This window comes from Phycodurus eques, chromosome 16, assembly GCF_024500275.1.
Source record: "Phycodurus eques isolate BA_2022a chromosome 16, UOR_Pequ_1.1, whole genome shotgun sequence".
Taxonomy (NCBI): Eukaryota; Metazoa; Chordata; class Actinopteri; order Syngnathiformes; family Syngnathidae; genus Phycodurus; species Phycodurus eques.
The window spans coordinates 13,371,200-13,391,219 of record NC_084540.1 but is presented as its reverse complement, the minus strand read 5'-3'; the positions used below and the strand labels follow the sequence as shown (position 1 = coordinate 13,391,219).

Below are 20,020 nucleotides of genomic sequence, written 5' to 3'. Positions count from 1 at the left end.
CGGTGTAAATGCATTTTTATGCGTGAATAATTATTATTTTATTATTTTGCTTTATTGTACTCTTTAGAGTCTTCCAGATTTTTTAATTTATGTTCAAATACAAAATATATATATATATCTGGAGGGTATTCCCCCCCCTACAATATTTTATATTTTTTGTCACCTTTTTTCTTGCCTTTGCTGTTTGCATGTCTGGAAAGTACATCTGCTTAAAGCCACCAGTAGCTAGAATATATTCCACCGAGTCATCGCGGGGCTTTTTCACCCCGTGACGACAGGCGCTAGCCACCAGCTAGCTTGCGGGCTAACAGGCTATTGGACGGCGCCTCGCTTGGTGTTGTGTCGGGGTGAGGGTCCACAATAACAGAGACACCTCGGGGGATATTAACCGTTTATTAAACAAGGATGCACGTCGCTCAGCATGTGGCTCACACTACTTAGCTTGACATTTGAGCATATACTTCCTACCAGGTATATACACCAGAATGGTTTGCATTCCAACAAATAATGGCAGCCTGAATAACAGAAAATACATCCATCCATCCATCCATCCATCCATTTTCTGAGCCGCTTCTAACACTTGGAAATTTAAATAATGACAGCTAGCTATTCTGTAAATTTTTAGCCAAAAGAAAAATCAGGAAAGAAAAGGTGAGAAACAGTTTAAAGCAATATTTCCACAAATGATGTTCTACATAGCATTTGTGCATGTTTTCAGCAATTATCTTCAAACATGCATGATTTATTTAGAAACATACTGTATCTTTGAATCTACTTTGCAAGGTCTTGAAGATTTTTGATCACGTGAATTACTAGTTTGCCTTTACACTTTTTATTTCTAATTGTTTCTTTTTAGAATACAGTGCTCTGTAGAAAGTATCACACCGCTTTTTGCGACAACTAAGTGGCTTGTCACACAAGATTAATCTTTCAGGCGTTTCGCCATTTCTACAAACAAGGACATACTGTACATATTTTGTATTTATAGAATTTCTGCTTAGCATTTCTGAATTTGCATCATCACATATAAATCATTTGGACTTGTTTCCCATTTATGAAAGCATCAATCAATACAAAATTATTGGACAGTTTAAGTAGTAATTAAAATTAAGACAATAAATAAGAGAGGTGGGGCCCGGCAGCAACCACTAATTACTGCTCATGGTGAATATCACAGAGAAACTCACAAAACACACGCACGTTTCCTGTCCAACAAGTTCAAGTTAAAAAATAAAATAAAATACCTCAGTCAATTTTATCTACAGATCACTTTAAAACAACCACAGCTGAAGAAAAGTGCTGTGCATGAATACAAATTGAACATTAAACACATGACAATTGAACATAACAATTTAAAAACAAAAAAATAAAGGTAAAAACAATAAATACATAAAAATAAGCACTAAAACAAGGATAGAGTCTCATGCTGTGTTGAAAGCCAAGGAATCAAAATTGGTTTAAGGTGGGTTTTAAAAATGGACGGTGAGGGTGCTTGTCTCATGTCCACCGAGAGGTAATTCAATAGTTTTGCGACCAGCAGCTCAGATCGTGCAAAGGCAGGATGACATGACAACATGACAATATGTAACTGCGGTAGTTATCAATTTGGGACTGGAATGTTGAACATCAAGTTCCGTTGCAGACAAAAAAAATAGGAAAATTGCTATTACCCCCGCCTTAACTGCTTTGGGACACAACACGATTGAGCTGCCCCATCACTCTGACATCTCGCTCTTGCCTGTGTGTGTGTGTGTGTGTGTGTGTGTGTGTGTGTGTGTGTGTGTGTGTGTGTGCGTGCGCTTGCGTGCGTGCGTCTGTATGTATGTGTGTATGACACAGACATTTGCATATCAGAGATCCACCCACCTCAGACAGAGGTAAAAGTATTTTGACTTCATGCTTCCAGACAATATTTGAAGGACAACACAGAGAGATGTGGTAAACTTCCTTAATGTTGACTGATTTTTAAAGCAAGGGCATAATCAAAGATGCAATGTAATTGCCATCGTGGACTGAGGCGACGGTAAGCTTAAACTCTTAATTTTAATGCATGTTTTAGGAATATAGATGAATTAAGAATCCTGTTACTGGTTTAGAATGCAAGTTCACTTTTGCTTTTTTTATGGAATCCTAATTGTATTTAACAAAAATGACAAACAAGTGGGCGGCACGGTTGGCGACTGGTTAGAGCGTCTGCCTCACAGTTCTGAGGATCGGGGTTCAATCCCGGTCCCGCCTGTGTGTAGTTTGCATGTTCTCCCCGTGCCTGCGTGGGTTTTCTCCAGGCACTCCGGTTTCCTCCCACATCCCAAAAACATGCATGGTAAGTTAATTGACGACTCTAAATTGCCCGTAGGTGTGACTGTGAGTGCGAATGGTTGTTTGTTTGTATGTGCCCTGCAATTGGCTGGCAACCAGTTCAGGGTGTACCCCGCATCATGCCCGATGAAGCGGCTCAGAAAATGGATGGATGGATGGACAAACAAATGCAAAATGCTGGCCCAAAAACTGTAAAACTATAAACTGTTTTTCAGTGCTTTAAAAAAAAAAAAAAAACACCACAATCTCAGAAATCTATTCTTCCTGTATACAGTGCTCGTTCCCTAACCCTCAGACAGAAGCCCTTGCGTTATAATATTTATTTTTAGCAATCCTGCTCAATTTCATGAAAATGTGTAAATAAAGTGATAAACATTTGCAACCGAAAATTACCGGTAAGTACTTTTTTTTACAGTGTATGAGTTGGCCACTACAGGTTTTGCAGCATAAAAAAAGGAACGAAACCAGTTTTGTGTTGTGACTGATATTGAGAGAGACAGCGAGCAACGTTTTTCCATGACAGAAGACGCAGGTTTACAGGTGCAGAAATTAACAAGATAATGCATGACTGTGTGCAAGAAGACTTACTTACTTTAGTAAATGCAAGCAAGAGTTAGTTACTGACAATAAAAATTATAATCATAATTCTAAAATCTGGTCAGAAGTGGAACATAACTGCCTCCTTATAATCTCTGAAACAGTAATCGTTTGCTGAGTGTAAACATCAAAGCAGGCATCAATTCAATGAAACAAGATTTGTGCTGATTTGATAAGACTGTCGAAAGTGGAAGTACCTGGGTCCGACAAATGGAGGGTAAATGTTTGTAGACCAGCAAAAAAATAAATCCACGACATTGTTTCGTAATTCTTTTGAATTCCTTCTAAATGTTTTCGGCATGCAACAGTGGGTGACAACTGTTGACTGCTCAAATTCTCTCACTCCCTGTATTCAAATTAACTAGAACTTTATCCATCCATTTTCTGAGCCGCTTCTCCTCACTAGGGTCGCGGGAGTGCTGGAGCCTATCCCAGCTGTCATCGAGCAGGAGGCGGGGTACACCCTGAACTGGTTGCCAGCCAATCGCAGGGCGCATACGAACAGACAACCATTCGCACTCACAGTCATGCCTACGGGCAATTTAGAATCTCCAATGAATGCATGTTTTTGGGATGTGGGAGGAAACCGGAGTCCCCGGAGAAAACCCACGCAGGCATGGGGAGAACATGCAAACTCCACACAGGCGGGGACAGGGATTGAACCCCGCACCTCAGAACTGTGAGGTTGACGCTCTAACCAGTCGGCCACCGTGCCGCCACTAGAACGTTAAAGAGTAAGATAAGATCACAGATGAAAACAGATTGTATAACTTTCCACTGTACAGTGTAGTACTTCACAAAGATAGGGACAACATGTTAGAAATCATTGCAATTGTAGTAGTGATGCATATGAATGGATAGCACTGAAAAGCAACAATATTATACTGTACGTTATGTTTCGTCAATTTGTTCATCTTTATAGCCCAAGCTAGAGACTGAACGCTATAACACCCGCACCAGCCATCAACAGTCATGAAGTCCTCCATCATACAACGTGCTGCGCCAGGGGTAATAAACTAATACTACAACAGTCATTACATAAAATAAATATAAGCAATTAAATTATAGCACTGGGTTCCGTTATTTGTGAATACTACATGACCTTCAGTTTATTCTAAGAATGGGACTCTTTTTTGCCAGAATACCTTCTCCCAGTTGAAAGCTGGGCCTGTGCCTTCGCCAAGGTACAGAATCAACAACAAATTTGAATCCATGGACACTGTGGTGAGTTTCTCAAAGAAGAAAAATAGATTTCTCAGATATTCTCGATGTTGTTGTGCAATCGTACAGTGTGTGTTATGTTATGGTTTATCTTCGATATCCCAGAAAAACAACTACCCCGCTGACTACACGAACCAATGTCCTGTTCGTTCACCTCCCGAGCCACCAAAAGATTTTTATGTGGATGCCATTCATCGAAAAATAGCAGTCAATAATCCAACGTCAATTACAGAGGAACCTATAAAGGTATAGAATACATTTTTGTCTTAATTTGTCATCAACACATTAACTGAAGAAGCTTTGCTATTTTCTTCAGCTTCCAGCTCTCTATCACAGAGAACTACCGCCTCCTCCTCCACCTCGACCTCCTCTGGCCAACGTCAATATAAGACAAACTTCATCTCAGCGGAAATTTGAGGTGTGACCTGTGTAGACTGTATTTAGAAAGATCGGATTAACATGACCATTATTTCTGGGATATTAAAGACATGAATGAATGAATGTTCCACAGCCCCTCCGAGAACTATTTAAACCATTCTATATGAACTTCAGGTCACATATGCTGCTCAACCTCCAGCTTCGTCTCCCTTAGCACCATTTGACATTCAAATAATTTCCCATCCTCGGTAGCTAAAAATGCTGCATGCCAAGTGTTTCATGAGTATAATGACTGATACGAGATAAGATAAGAGGCAGGACTGGTGTCACAAAATATATATTAAAAACCCGCAGTTAAAAGTCTTCCCCTTTGAAGTAATCCTCCTGTAGTCCAACATACTTTTCCAGCCCTCTCAGCCACGCCTTCATGCTGTCCTGGAAGGATTTTTCTTCTTCTCGGCTTTAAAACAGGCCCCCTCGATCACCCCCTGTGAGCTTGGGGGAAGAAAAAAAACAAAAACTCCCGTAGCCAGGTCGGGTGAGTAGGGAGTTTGCTCCAGTGTGGCGTTATTCTTCTCGACCAGGAGCTGTCAGATGCTCGGGGCTTTGTAAACAGGCGCGTGGTGGTAGTAAAACAGCCATAAATTGTCCTGCCACAAATCTCTCATTTTTGTTTTCTTTGAATTGCAGATTGTCCCAAAGGTTTCGGCAACTTCTGTGTCTAATAAGAAGCGGTACACAAATGAGAGTACCAGTTCTAAATTTATGGCGGCCATAGCTCTGTCACCAACTGTAAACTGACAGTTGATAAACCTTTGGATAAGTTCACCTGGAAAATCTCAAACGTCATAGATGCTGTTGCTCCTATTAAAACAAAAACAACCTTGAGCCAACCTAAATCACCCTGGAGGAGCACTATGATAGTAAAGGCCTCTAAATCAAAGTGTAGGAAAGCAGAACTAAGTGGAGAAAGCATAAACTCCAAATCTACGATGATCTCTACAGACAAAGTCTGTGTAATTTTAACAAAGAGTTAGTCAGGGCTAGACAGCAACGCTTTCCTGAAAGCATCAGTAAGAACCTCAACAATATTCACAAACCCACCTAACCAGATAGTTCCAGAACTCCTCACAACAGATAAATGCAATGAATTTTCTTGCCATTTTAGTGAAAAGAAATACAATCTATCAGATTAAATATCAGCACAAATCAGCAAAATGATAAAATGCTACTACATCTGAACGCATCCACTCTATGCCACAATTTGATGAAGTTGACCAAATAACAATAGAAAAAAACGACTCAGCAGCTGAAACCATCAACTAGCTGTCTCGACTCAATATCATCTGACTTTTTTCCAAAAGTATCGTGAAGTCTGTACTAGCTGATTTGCAGCACATAATCAATAACTCACTTCACTCAGCCGAGTTTTCTAAACCTTCTCCAAATCGCTGCCAGTAGGCCATTTCCCCCAAAAAAATCTTCTTCTTCAAAATATCTTTTGTCACACTAGTCCTGGAACCTTTCTGACACATCACATACGTTCATGTCATATTAGAGTTTTTCATTTCTCCAAACAGGGAATTGAGTATTGTAGTTTGTTTAGTATGTTTTATTGGTGCGCTAGTCCCTATGTGTACTGTAGGTATGCACTTTGAAAACAAACAAAAAAATAAAACATAACATAAAGACAATTATTTATTGCGTATTATTTCGCCAACCCCAAGGTACGGCTCACGGACCCCTGGCTTATGACATACTCTAATTACAACATAGTGTGTTTCACCAAATGACCCCTAAAACAATTACTACAGTCATGCACTGACTCCATCTGGACTGCAATGAACTTAAAATAGTTCATTATTATCAATAGTTCTTATTGCCGGTGAACTACTTATTACGGTATTATAACATTAACACCATAACTGCAAGACATGTGACTCCATGTTTGTGAGAGGACAGACATCATTTTGCTTTGTATTCAACAGCTCAGACCCCTCCCAACAATTTGTGGTCTGCCTCCCGGCTCTTCAGTAATGTCACCAACGGAGCCCTTGTACATCGAGCTAGAGGAGCCTCGCTACTTGGAAATTCTACCATCAGAAAACGATATCACAGTGAGAAAGATGGCGCACACACGTGCACATACACAAACACACACACCTGATTTTATGATCTGTTAAACAGTTTCAGGTACAAGGGAAATCAAGACCACAGAGAGGAATAAACAACCAAATAGACTTCAATGGAAACTGCAAACATCACTAAATAAGTGTAGCAATGGCCCTATATGGTGATACAACTGTTTGCTACAATATAGACTCGATATTTAATTGAATTCCAAAATCTATATGCGTGAATGTGTGAACACAGAAAATGTGATGTGACCAGAAAAAGCTATCTAAGCAAATCAGTAAAATTATATCAGTTGTCATTTTGTCCATTTTATTAATACGTATTGTTTTTGTGGATGCGTTGGTGGCCAAATATTTTAAAGTTTGAAAACCCTCCTGGATTAAACAGATCTTCAACACTCAATGTTGGAATCTAAAAACAGCAGAAGTAAGAGAAAATGTGTCAAGTTTTAAGTTTTGCATGGTGTGGAAAAAGGTGGATCCTAATACAGGAAAGCGGGAGAAGCGAGCCAGGGGAACAGGTGGTATTCCCAAAAAATGTACTTATTCATGCACAAAAAAAGGCAAACAAGTAGGGTCTGTCAGAAGGAGTTTCAACTGCCACCTCCGGCAGAATTTCACCCACGTCTAGGGGGATGCGGGGGACATTGAGTCTGAGTGGACCATGCTCCGCGCCTCTATTGCCGAGGCGGCCGACCGGCGCTGTGGCCGTAAGGTAGTCGGTGCCTGTCGTGGCGGCAATCCCCGAACCCGTTGGTGGACACCAGGGGTGAGGGATGCCGTCAAGCTGAAGAAGGAGTCCTATCAGGCCTTTTTGGACTGTGGGACTCCTGAGGCAGCTGATGGGTACCGGCTGGCCAAGCGGAATGTGGCTTTGGTGATCGCTGAGGCAAAAACCTGGGCGTGGGAGGAGTTCGGTGAGGCCATGGAGAACGACTTCCGGGCGGCTTTGAGGAAATTCTGGTCCGCCATCCGGCGTCTCAGAAAGGGGAAGCGGTGCACCATCAACACTGTGTATAGTGGGAATGGGGCGCTGCTGACCTCGACTCGGGACGTTGTGAATCGGTGGGGAGAATACTTCAAAAACCTCCTCAATTAAAATAAAATCCTCAATGAAAATAAAAACCTTACAAGCAGATGACCCGAACTCGGTGCACAGGAAAACAACACATGGCATAAAACAAAACTAAATCAAAATAAGGTAAACAAAAACACTGATCATGACAAAATGTATGTTTATGTTCTTGCCTTTGTCTTTCACAGGATATCCAGGAGCTAGTAAAATGGATGCGAAAACTTTCAAGTATGTGTACAGTGTAATTCCTATGGATAAATACAGTAAAGCCAGAAGTTCCTTGTGACATTTTCAACTTAAACATATGTGTTGACCATCACATGAATAATTTGGGGGATTATCTATCCCTGATAAATGAAAAAAATGGTTACACTATTTTTGTAATGATCGCTTAAAATCCCACTTATATTTAATTTTATTTTTATGTGCAACAAAACAAATGGTCAAACTAAACTGTATCTAATCTTACAATGTGCTGGATTTTTTACAGAGACTGCTCAAATTCCTCCAACCTTGTATGGACTCAGTACGGAGGAAGAAATAAGGTAACCACAGGAATTTATCTGATCAGCCCAGGAAAGCAATAAAACCTATAATCATTAAGAACAGGGGGAGACAATTTTGAAAAAAAGTGATTTTTAAAACAGACAGATCGGCTTGGTTGTTTGTAAATGAGGTAAAAATAAAAAAGGACTACAGAAATCAGAGAATATTTACTGTTGAAAGGTTGTAATCAGAGAATTTGGACAAGTTAGCTTAAACAATGGCTTGAAATGGTTAAGCAATTATCAAAATAGTTGTTGATGAATTTGATCCTCAATTAGTTGTTGATTAATCAATTAATTGTTCCACCTCTTGAATTAATAAAATAATAGATGTAAAATAGTTTATTTTACGAGGATTTTTGTTATTGTCCAAAAATAAATAAATAAAGGGGGAAAAAAATTTACTCACCAATTTTAGCAATAAAAACAGCTAAATTATATATAAATAAATAAATAATAAATATATGTGACTCCCGAGAATGTAAATGCTCACTGGGCTGGAATTAAATAACGGAGTGATCCTTTTGTGGCTCCCAGACCATATTTTTGTCATCCCTGGTTTAAGAACTACATCTGGAGCTATTCTGTTTTTTCCCCCTTTCAGATCACTTCACCAGAGAACTACGAATACTGACGCAGGTCCTTCGTCTCTTCAATGTTCTCATGATACAGCGTAGTCAACATCTGCGAGACTATATTTTGGAGTTTTGTTCCATCTCGGAGCTTTTGGAAAAAGCCGACAAAAATGTCAAACGTATGGGTATTGCTGGAGGCACCACAGGTGCAGTGGGGGGAGTGGCCGCAGTGGTTGGGATAGCCTTGGCACCCGCAACCATGGGGGCCTCGCTGGTCGTTGCAGCTGCAGGTGTTGTTATGGTAGGGGCAGCAGGAGGAATGGGTGTCCGTGCTTCTAAGCCCAACAAGAAGATTGAAGACAGAAAAATGATAGAGAAACTTGTCAATGATTACATGTTGGATGTTGCTGATATAGAACGGTGTCTGAATTTGATCCTCTCTGAGATAAAGGAGCTGCAAAGGCACGATCTTGTGAGGTTATATCAGGCTGGAGCTCTGCCCGAGACATTGACAGTGGCACAAAAGTTACAGTCTGTGATAAATAACATAACAAATGGTAGAAATAATGTCTACAGAAGTGGAACTTCTTCTGTGATGCTGCTCAATGCCTTTGTCACAGAAATGGATCAGTATTTTAAGGAAAAGGGTAGAAAGAAAAAGCTAAAGAAGTCCAATAAGAGCAAACTCTCAGCCAGAATTCAACTGCTTGCTCGAAATCTTCAGGAGGAGCTTGAGTATGTGAATTTTGTGTGGAAATGTGCAGTGATATGAAAAAAATAAAAATAAAAACCACATACGTACAGTATTTGATTTTATTATCCACTTGATACTCTTTTCGTCTGAGAGGTGTTGCATGAGGATTAAAATACAGTTTTTGTTTTAACAGTATTTGATTTCATATCTCATCAAATTATTAATTGGTGTCTTTTGTGTTGATGTTGTTTACTTGTTTAACTCTGTAGCATGTATTTTAGGTAAATACCATATCAATGAATCATGTGTAACTACTGTATTGATGAAGCCATCCATCCATCCATCCATCTTCCGCTTATCTGAGGTCGGGTCGGAGGGCAGCAGCTCGAGCAGGGCAGCCCAGACCTCCCTCTCCCCAGCCACTTTGTCCAGCTCTTCCGGGGGGATCCCGAGGCGTTCACAGCCCAGCCGAGAGACATAGTCTCTCCAGCGTGTCCGGGGTCGTCCCCGGGGACTCCTCCCGGTGGGTCATATCTGGAACACCTCACCAGGGAGGCGTCCAGGCGGCATCCAATCCAGATGCCTGAGCCACCTCATCTAGATCCTCTCAATGTAGAGGAGCAGCGGCTCGACTCTGAGCCCATCCCGGATGACCGAGCTTCTCACTCAATCTCTAAGGGAGAGCCCGGACACCCTACGGAGGAAGCTTGCATCTGTGATCTTGTTCTTTCGGTCACAAAACGCAGCTCGTGACCACAGGTGAGGGTAGGAACGGCTGATAAATCGAGAGCTTCGCATTTTGGCTCACCTCCTTTTTCACCATGACAGATGGATACAGAGACCGCATTACTGCAGATGCTGCACCAGTCCGCTCTTCGACTGCCCGCTCCGTTCTTCCCTCACTCGTGAACAAGACCCCCGAGATAGTTGACCTCCTCCACTTGGGGCAGGACACAGTCAAGCACCTTCTTCAAGTCCACAAAGCACATGTAGACTGGTTGGGCGAACTACCATGGACCCTGAAGCACCCTGATGAGGGTGTTGCGCTGGTCTGCTGGTCCACTGTTCCACAGCCAGGACGAAAACCACATTGCTCCTCCTGAATATGAGATTTGACTTCCAGATGGAACCTCCTCTCCTTACTCTTACCTTTTACTTAAGTACAGGAATTGAGTCAGTACTACTACTTTTACCATTTTTTAAACAACTGTTTGTAATAAATGACTTTCATATGAAGTATGTAATTGTAACAAGTACATTACAGAAATGTGGAAATGCACATTCTCGATTATATTGCAAAAACATCTTTACATTCTCATATCAGCAGACTAAGTTAGCAAAACATCTTCTGATAGTATATTCAATTCCCTTAGACTGTCGATACCATATGTTACAATCAATACACTATATACCAAATCCTATAGACGTGTCATTTCTGTCCAGAAAAAAAAGTCTATTTGTGCTTTCCGGAAATTGTCATCTAAAATGAAACAACTATTTCCACTGATGCGTGTGGCTGAAGAGGAAGCTTTGGCCTTGTCCGTGTTCACTCGGTTATCTTCAACATGAGGCAGCCATTGGAGGAACCCAATAAACCGGTTGTTCTTACTGGTGCAGAGAGGCAGATGTCAATCATCCAGTATTATGCAAACACGACAGCTGGTCACAAGTAATAATAATGTAACTGCTGTCATTTGTCAGGTATTCTAATCTGCCAATCTCGTAATTCAACCACATCATATTCAAAATGCATTATTTATGAACTGGCCTATTTTTCCCATATTAAACAAACACATTTCAAAATCATAAATAAGATCCATCCTGTGGCAGATTTTCACAAGAAAATATTAAAATTTATGGTGGATTAACATTCCTTCTGCAACATGATGATGATGAAACACTGGTACATTTTTTTATTTTCCCGGTTCTGGACGGACATAAAAAACTTCATACACAAAAAAAAAAAAACAACAACCTTCAACTAACCTACCATGCATGTTTTTGGAATGTGGGAGGAAACCCAAGTACCTGGAGAAAACCCACGCAGGCACAGGTAGAACATGCAAACTCCACACAGGAAGGCCTGAGGCCAGATTTGAACCCACAAGCTCTGTACTGTGAGGTGGACGTGCCACTGGCCTAAAATATAATTATGTGATGTCATGTGGGTCTAAACGTCATCTTCCGCTTCTGGAAAAGTATTTTCTAGTTAGCATTAATAACATTGAATAAAATAGTCCAGTCTAAACCAGGTCCCAGTTCCAGGTGAATGAAAAAGCGGGAATCAGAAACAAAAAAGGGTAAATTCAAGAAGGTGGGTCTTTTCCAACCCAATACTGGTGTACCTGGAACCCAATGTTGATCAAACTCAAAAACACAAGCCTATACCAATAGTTTTCTTATAAAATCAATGCCCTTTGTTTTATTTTGTGGGAAGGGCATTTCTTGAGGTGAACATAGGTATAGATGTCCACATGAAATTTGGTGACAATTGAGTGCAGTTGTATGACATTCAGCAACGTTAAGCTTTTTTACGTTAAGCCTGTGAGACGAGCCCTCCGCATATATGAAGGTCACCATGTGAAACTGTTTGCATTGTTTTTAAATGGTATGCAATAACCCGATTTGATTGGACAGGATTGAAGTCGGTTGAATTTACTGAATTTATTTTGTTTTCTTTATGATTTTTGGTTGAATGACAACTTACAAAACACAAACTCACGTTTCCTGTCCAACAAGGTAAAGTTCAATTTAAAAAAAAACAAAAAAAACCCACAAAACTCAAATAATTCAAATAACTCAATATATATGCGATAATCTGGGACAATGTTGATTGTGCAAATGTTGCAGATACTCCTCAATCAGTGTGCAAATGGAGCAGATGCTACTCTGGCATGAGTGGACAGTATTGGTCAACAACAGATATGCAAATAGTGCAGCGTGGCGAGACTACTACAGTGAGTGCACGAGTAATGTATAATTGGCCCCACAGAAATGTCACAACAAACTCAAGTCAAAAAAATGGGACATCGATTAATTAAGAATCAATTTATTTAAAACCTAAGCACATATTACCAATTGTCATTCTTATTTTGTGCTTCCCCTCAAGATATGTGCTGCATTGATGACAGTGACAAAAGAGGAAGTACAAGGGTGTGACAACTGGAGGGTACATGTTTGTTGGCCAGAAAAAGAAAATCCACCACAGTTTCATAATCCTTTTGAATTCCTTCCAAGTGTTTCCGTCATGCAACAGTGAGTGACAACTGTTGACTGCTACAGTATTCTCACTCCCTGCATTGAAATTTATTTGAACTTTAAAGAGTAAGATTAGATCACAGATAAAAACAGATTGTATAACTTGTACACTGTAGTACTTCACAAAGATAGGGACAACATGTTAGAAGTCAAAATAATGAGTCATTGTAATGGAAATAGTGACGCATGTGAATGAAAAGTAATACAGCGGCTGAAATTAGTATTTAACACGTCACCATTTTTCGTACTAAATATATTTTCAAAGGCAAATTCACCAGATTTTGGGAACAACCCAAGTAACCCATACATACATCGAATAGAACAAATAAGATCAGAAACTAAGTTGTGTGTAACAATGTGAAATGACAGAGGAAAAAAGTATTGAACACATGAAGAAGGGGAGGTGCAAAAATGCACGGAAAGCCAATATAACACCTAAAATCTATCAATTATCAAATAGCAATCCATTTTATCTTATTTGTTCTACTTTCTTTGTGTGGGTGGATTACTTAGGTTGTTCCCAACATCTGGTGAAAAGCTCATGTCAATAGGACCTTTAGAAATATATGTAGTGAGAAAAATAGTGACGTGTTAAATACTTATTTCAGCCGCTGTATGTTATGTTTTGTCAGTTGTTAATCTTTATAGCCCAAGCTAGAGACTGCACGCTGTAACACCCGCGCCATCCAACCAACAGTCATGAAGTCCTCCATAATACCACACACTGCAGACCTTCTATTCCTGTAAGACATATCATATTCCATCATTATTCATCATCGTAAGTTAGAAATGCTAGGTCCCAAGTTTCATGAGTAAAATGACTGATGGCAGATTTATAAAATAAGACAAGTGGCAGGATTTGATTCCATGATTGTGATTTAAAACAAACATAATTTCCATTGCCTTCAACAGATCGGACCAGAGATCCCACCCATTTCTGGTCTGCACTCTTCAATAATGTCATCAAATGAGCCCCTGGACATTGATCCAGACGATGCTCTCTACCTGGAAATTCTACCATCAGAAAATAATGTCACAGTGGGTGCTCTTAGTCCATTGTCGCCGCCGGAAAAAAAATCTACACAAACTACACATTGAAATAACATACATCAGTGGGATAATGCTCTCCCCCCGACATTGCTGGCATGGGCGGGCTGCCCTTGTCACCCATATCAAAAACCACCACTGGTTACAAATAAATAAAACCAACATCTCCGTGACATACGAGCACTGGCTGGAGCCTTGGCGCCCGTAACCATGGGGGTCTCGCTGGTCGCTACAGCTGTGGGTATCGGGATGGTGGGGGCAGCAGTGGCAATGGGTGTCCATGTTTCGAAGCCCAACAGGAAGATTAGGGACAGAAAAATGATTGGGAAACTTGTGTGTGATTACATGTTAGAAGTTGTTGATATAAACTATGTGTGAACTTGATCCTATCTGAGATAAAGGAGCTGCAAAGGCACGATCTTGTGAGGTCACGCCACGCTGGAGCTCTGCCTGACGCATTGACAGTGGCACCTAAGTCGAAGTCTATGATAAATAATATCAAAAATGGTAGAAATGCTTTGTACACAAGTGGAACGTCGTCTGAGAGGCTGCTACATGTCTTTGCTGCAGAAATGGATCAGGATTTTCAGGAAAAGGGTGGACAGAAAAAGCTAAGGAAGTCCATTAAGAGCAGACTCTCAGGCAGAGTTGAACTGTTGGCTCGAAATCTTCAGGAGGAGCTTGACTATCTGATTTCTGTGGAAAAGTGTTGTTCAATCCCCGTCCCCGCCTCTGTGGAGTTTGCATGTTCTCCCCGTGCCTGTGTGGGTTTTCTCCGGGCACTCCGGTTTCCTCCCACATCCCAAAAAACGTGCATGGTAGGTTAATTGACGACTAAATTGCCCGTAGGTGTTAATCTGAGTGCGAATGGTTGTTTGTTTGTATGCTCACTGCAATTGGCTGCCAACCAGTTCAGGGCGTACCTTGCCTCCTGCCCGATGATAGCTGGGATAGGCTCCAGCACGCCTGCAACTCTCGTGAGGAGAAGCGGCTCAGAAAATGGATGGATGGATGTTGAAATTTGTAAATTTTTCCCTGTGTGATTTTTTTTAAAACTGTGTAAACTGCAGGTGCTTGATTATGTGGAATTGTGTCATTAACGTTAAAAACTACAATCCATTGTAGAATGTTGTCATTTGTAATTATTTCAATAATAATATAAACCAAATGTATCACCTAATATTAAAAACCATATTTACCTGTTTTTTTGTATCCCCCCCCCACCCACGCCCCCCGAAATTGTTTAATCTAGCCTTGGCTCCAAATAGCTTGACTATGTGGAAATGTGTTGTCAATAGTAAAAAAAAATACAATCAATATTGGAGTTTTGTCGTTTGTACAGCTAATATTAAAACCCAAATTTAACATTTTATGATTTTTGTTGTTGTTGTAATTGTGTAAGCTATTGTCTTGGCTCGAAATCTGAATTGGAAAGCTCTAATTCTAGAATTGTCATTTGTACAGCTAATATAAAAAAAAGCTTCATTTGTCTGTTTAAAAACTGTGTTCATTTATAGCTCATCAATACGTGAAAAATAAATCTAATTTTTGTTAAGCAAAAAAATGTGATGTTGATTTGTATTTCTGTTACGTTTAGGAACCGGAAAGACGTCGCTGTACGAAATATAGTCCTTGGCGCAGTGATCGCTAGTACGCGTAGTGCGGAAGGATACTGGAGGGCGGAATAGTCTTTAATAAGCGCAACCATTCGTCGGGTGCTATTTTGCCTCCTCAACACAACACCAGACGCGTACTATTCCCGGACGTCGGTGATTATTTGCCGAAATGGCAGTGTGAAAGTGCAGCGACCCAGCAGCAGCCAACAAAACAGTGCATCCAACCAGTGCACTGACTTACATCTAATTCAGCGAAAATGTCGTAAGTATTCATTTAAAAATCGTGACTTCCTCGTTAACGTGTGCTGGGCCTAGCGTGCAAGTAGTTAGCGACGACGTCGTGGTAAAGCAGAACATAGTACATTTTAAATACTCGTCGTTCTGAAATGTTATTATCGCTACACAGTCAAAATAAATGTTATGACTGCCTTAAAAAGGATTAATTGTGGTTGACGCAACGCGTGACATTGAAGCATTTTTTTAATAATAGTTTACATTATCCAACATTAATCAACTCTTCACATTTGACAGTATTCTGACTATATACCTGTGTGTGTTATTAGTGATATTTTACCACCGTAAAATGCCAACGTGGCTGTCGAACAAGATCATTTCCTCGTGTTAAAATGGCGCTTTGTGGGTTGGGGAGGGGAACGCTTTGACCTTTTATGAGTCGGAAAGACGTCATAGGTACGCGATTGGAAACACGTGACTTGCAGCTCTCTCCCCGCAGTGGTGGGGGCAGTGTTGTGTCACTACAATATATACACGAGCAGCACTCACTGCTAATGTCTTATCCAGCTTCACATTCTCCGTCGCATTCAGTACAATCAGTACAGTGAACTAGACACAAGTGAAATTGGTTTCTTAACTCAAATCACTTGTATTTCAACACCACTGTTCCCATCGAAATGATTGTAAAGGCCATTAAAAATATCTTCCACCCCCACAAGAAAACTAGCGCAGCACTGTATTGTAATAAATATAAAATAAAAAAAATATTTTACATTTATAAAAAAATATAAAATAAATAAAATTAGAATGTAGTTTTTCTTAGTACCCACATTTCACTGAACTTAATCTTTGTTTTTTGTTTTGCGCTATACTTTCCTCACTTAAGCAGCTTCTACCATCTTTTCACAAGATGAGGTCAACAGCTTAAAAATAATTTTAACCCTCTTGGCTGGTGTTATGGCCTTTAGCGACACCTTCTGTTTCTGTGTAGTACATAACTTAGACGAACAAGTCGACTCCTCCCTCACAACTCAATGACTTAAAAGCATTTAGTAGGCTGCTTTTTTTTAGTTCACATGTTCTTAACTGGTTAGACATGGTTAAGTATTTTACAAAATACCTGCACAGGAAACAGAATAAGAGTGCAAGACTGACAGAGAGTGACACTGTCACAGTGGGGAAACCTTTTGGTGGCTTAATGTTGTGAAGTTTACTGCTGCCATCTACTGGTAGAGTCTGAAACTCACACCGGAGGTCAAACCTTTGCCTGCAACTCAAAGCAAAGAACAACAAAAAATCAGCAGAGCAACAGATTTTAACAAAAAAATGTCAGTCATGATAACAGCACATGTATCCTGTTGCCAGGTCCCACGTGGAAACCCTCAGCACTGCTGCACACGACAGCAACAAAGAATTTGGCACCTTCAGAACGTTGTCACGCACTCCTCTTGTGACCAACAACAGCCACTATGACCATGATGATGACAAGCTCACTGTTTGGCCTGGAAGACATGGAGGCCCTTCTGTGGGAGCCTTCCTCTCCCATGGCTGACGCCGTGGGATCTGTTGCAGTTCACCCTGAGCAAGAAGACCATCGCAAAGGAGGACAAACCTCAGTGGATGGAGTCGCAGCATCACCATTCAACTCCTCATTTCTATCTTCTTCCTCTCCCCCTCCCTTCTATTCTCCCCGTCATTCACCTTCGACTGTCCTCCAGGAGAAAACTGGGGTTTCATCTGACCCACTCCCGTTCCCCTGGTTGGCACAATCTGTGCAGTTGAGAGATACTGAGGTGGTCTCAGCTGACAGCAAAGGTAATAACATTGCTGTTCCTTAGTCTGACTGACAATGAAGCTGCAATGTTTCTAATTGTGTCCACTTTGCCCTCAGATGTGTTTGGTGACTTGGACTGGATGGCTGAAAGGGTGGATCTCCACGACTTTGACCTGGACTCTCTGATAGGTGCCTGCAGTCCCACTGAGGAATATCCCAGTGATCCAGATGACCTCCTAGCCTCCCTTGATTGCCCCATTGAGCTCGACTCACTCCCAATCCACACTATTTCAAGTCTTGCTCCTCCTTCACCAAATATTTCTCACTCCCCCTCAGTTGGTTCTGATCCAGTTATCTCCTCAGTAGAGCCAGAGCCGGCATCCCACAATGATGCGTGTAGTGTTCCCTCCCCTTCCCCATCTATGACAGAACCCCAAGAGGAGTTCGAAATAAAATCAGAACCGGTCTCTGCTGACTCAAGTTGTTCCTCTCCATATGACGACTCGCCCTCCTCCCCTACATACACCCTGGACCTAGGTAGTGAAGTGGATGTGCACATGGATGAGGTGAAGTCAGTGGTAGAGACTGTGGTGCCTCAGGTCCAGAGGATTGTGCTCTCCCTTTCACCAACCCGAATTGTCCTTGTGCTGGCTACTAAAGATGATGGGAGGGTGCCCACCACTTTATCCACTCGGTCTAACGTTAGTCATTCCTCTCCGCCAGCCTCTCCTCCAACAAGGACCTCCAGAGCCCAACCATACCCTGATCCCAAACAAAAAGATAGTCCCCACTTCCCTACTGTCAAAGTTAAGGCATTCCCAGGTGCAGATAAAAAAGAGACTTTGAAGGCGCCAAAGAACAAGAAATTAAAGAAGATGGAGCAGAATAAAACTGCAGCCACTCGTTACCGTCAGAAAAAAAGGGCAGAGCAGGATTCCCTGTCGACGGAGTACTCTCTGCTGGAGAGGAAGAATATGGAGCTGAAAGGAAAGGCTGAATCAATGGCGAGAGAGATTGAGTACCTCAAAGAGCTCATGGAGGAAGTCCGTCTGGCAATGTTGAAAAGCGGACACTGAGTACTGACAGGATGTAGCAGATGACTGGCATTGAGCAGTCATCTGCTCGCCATGTTTTTGTCTTGCAAAACTAATCTCCACTGTATGGGATTTGTGCACATATCCTGTTACTAATTATAGCACATGCTGAGTATCTCCAACATATATTATTCAAATGTATTCCAAGAGTAGCTTCCAGTACAGTTGGGACATGTCCCATGTTTAGCATGTTATAGTTTCTCTGGGCCTCAGTTTTATTTAGTTGGTCCTTTTAAAATGTATTAAGAGGCATTTTAACCTGTTTTAAATATGTATTATCTGTATTATGAATTTAAAATAAAGTTGACAAATTTGTCACTTTGTGTGGTTTCCTTAGGAGGAGGAGAAGTCACATTGGGAAATTAGTGATGAAAACTGGTGGTTTTATATCAAAGGAAGTTGATTGTTTTGTCTTAAAGGACCTAAAGGAAATTAAGTTAATGGGAAGGAGAGGTAAACATTTTTACAACCATGGCCAGTGACCATTGACACTTCTCAATAGTGTCAAAAGCTTAATTTTGTTGGATACTTCAAAACAAAAACATGCATGAATTGAGTCCAAATTGCCCAAAGGTGGCGGCACAGTGGACGACTGGTTAGAGCGTCAGCCTCACAGTTCTGAGGACCCGGGTTCAATCCCCGGCCCCGCCTGTGTGGAGTTTGCATGTTCTCACCGTGCCTGCGTGGGTTTTCTCCGGGCGCTCCGGTTTCCTCCCACATCCCAAAAACATGCATTAATTGGATATTCTAAATTGCCTGTAGGTGTGACTGAGTGCGAATGTTTGTATGTGCCCTGCGATTGGCTGGCCCTGCGATTGGCTGGCAACCAGTTCAGGGTGTACCCTGCCTCCTGCCCGATGACAGCTGAGATAGGCTCCAGCACTCCCGCGACCCTAGTGAGGAGAAGCGGCTCAGAAAATGGATGGATGGATGGATGCCGAAAGGTGTGAATGTGAGTGCGAATGGTTGGTTGTATGTGCCCTGCGATTGGCTGGCAACCAGTTAAGGGTGTACCCCGCCTCCTGCCCGATGATAGCTGGGGTAGGCTCCAGCATGCCCGCGACCTGAGTGAGGAGAAGCGGCTCAGAAAATGGATGGATGGATGGACTTCAAAACATGACAAGTTACACAAGACTATGGAAATTAAAAAAATATATATTACAGCAAACAGCCAAAATTCACTCTAGAAATCAGGCAGGAATTTGCCCTCTGAAAAGTATTTTCCAAGTGTTTCATGCACCTTTAATGTATGGGTACTGCATATTCTAATGTATTGAGATGTACAGTACCTGTATAGCTGCAGAAAAGTGATAATGTGCAGGTGTCTGCAACATGCAGCAGACATGACAGGCCTGATGAGTTTAAAGTGCCTTTGATTTTGCATCAATTTCTGAGCATATGCAGGCTTAAAAGACAGAATTTGTCTGCCATGGTCTGAAGCAGACCTGAGCTGGCTCG

At 41.3% G+C, this 20,020-nt stretch overlaps 2 protein-coding genes across 5 annotated transcripts; both read left to right on the top strand.

Moving 5' to 3' along the window:
* The first annotated feature begins 1,761 nt into the window (after window positions 1-1,761).
* On the top strand, window positions 1,762-10,927 carry LOC133415091 (uncharacterized). Of its 4 annotated transcripts, none has more exons than XM_061700912.1 (10): window positions 1,762-2,023; window positions 3,839-3,924; window positions 4,057-4,140; window positions 4,243-4,383; window positions 4,454-4,555; window positions 6,509-6,632; window positions 7,914-7,953; window positions 8,216-8,270; window positions 8,875-10,298; window positions 10,368-10,927. In XM_061700912.1, the coding sequence occupies exons 2-9, from the start codon at window positions 3,889-3,891 to the stop codon at window positions 8,902-8,904; spliced, it is 612 nt and encodes a 203-aa protein (XP_061556896.1). In that variant the 5' UTR covers window positions 1,762-2,023; window positions 3,839-3,888; the 3' UTR covers window positions 8,905-10,298; window positions 10,368-10,927. The 4 variants fall into 4 exon arrangements, with proteins under 4 accessions (XP_061556896.1, XP_061556895.1, XP_061556897.1 ...); XM_061700911.1 differs by having other exon boundaries at window positions 6,504-6,632; XM_061700913.1 differs by lacking the exons at window positions 7,914-7,953; window positions 8,216-8,270; window positions 8,875-10,298; window positions 10,368-10,927 and adding an exon at window positions 6,703-6,909.
* Window positions 10,928-15,533: 4,606 nt separating this feature from the next.
* Window positions 15,534-18,567, top strand: atf4b (activating transcription factor 4b). The gene is made up of 3 exons (XM_061701464.1): window positions 15,534-15,722; window positions 17,060-17,509; window positions 17,586-18,567. The coding sequence occupies exons 2-3, from the start codon at window positions 17,164-17,166 to the stop codon at window positions 18,542-18,544; spliced, it is 1,305 nt and encodes a 434-aa protein (XP_061557448.1). The 5' UTR covers window positions 15,534-15,722; window positions 17,060-17,163; the 3' UTR covers window positions 18,545-18,567.
* The last annotated feature ends 1,453 nt before the right edge of the window (window positions 18,568-20,020 follow it).

Coding starts and splice junctions, on each gene's coding strand:
- atf4b (XM_061701464.1), top strand. CDS start 17,164: ATGACCATGATGATGACAAGCTCACTGTTTGGCCTGGAAGACATGGAG. Junction 17,510..17,585: donor GGTCTCAGCTGACAGCAAAG/GTAATAACATTG, acceptor CTTTGCCCTCAG/ATGTGTTTGGTGACTTGGAC.
- LOC133415091 (XM_061700911.1), top strand. CDS start 3,889: ATGAAGTCCTCCATCATACAACGTGCTGCGCCAGGG. Junction 6,633..7,913: donor CATCAGAAAACGATATCACA/GTGAGAAAGATG, acceptor TGTCTTTCACAG/GATATCCAGGAGCTAGTAAA. Junction 8,271..8,874: donor AGTACGGAGGAAGAAATAAG/GTAACCACAGGA, acceptor TCCCCCTTTCAG/ATCACTTCACCAGAGAACTA.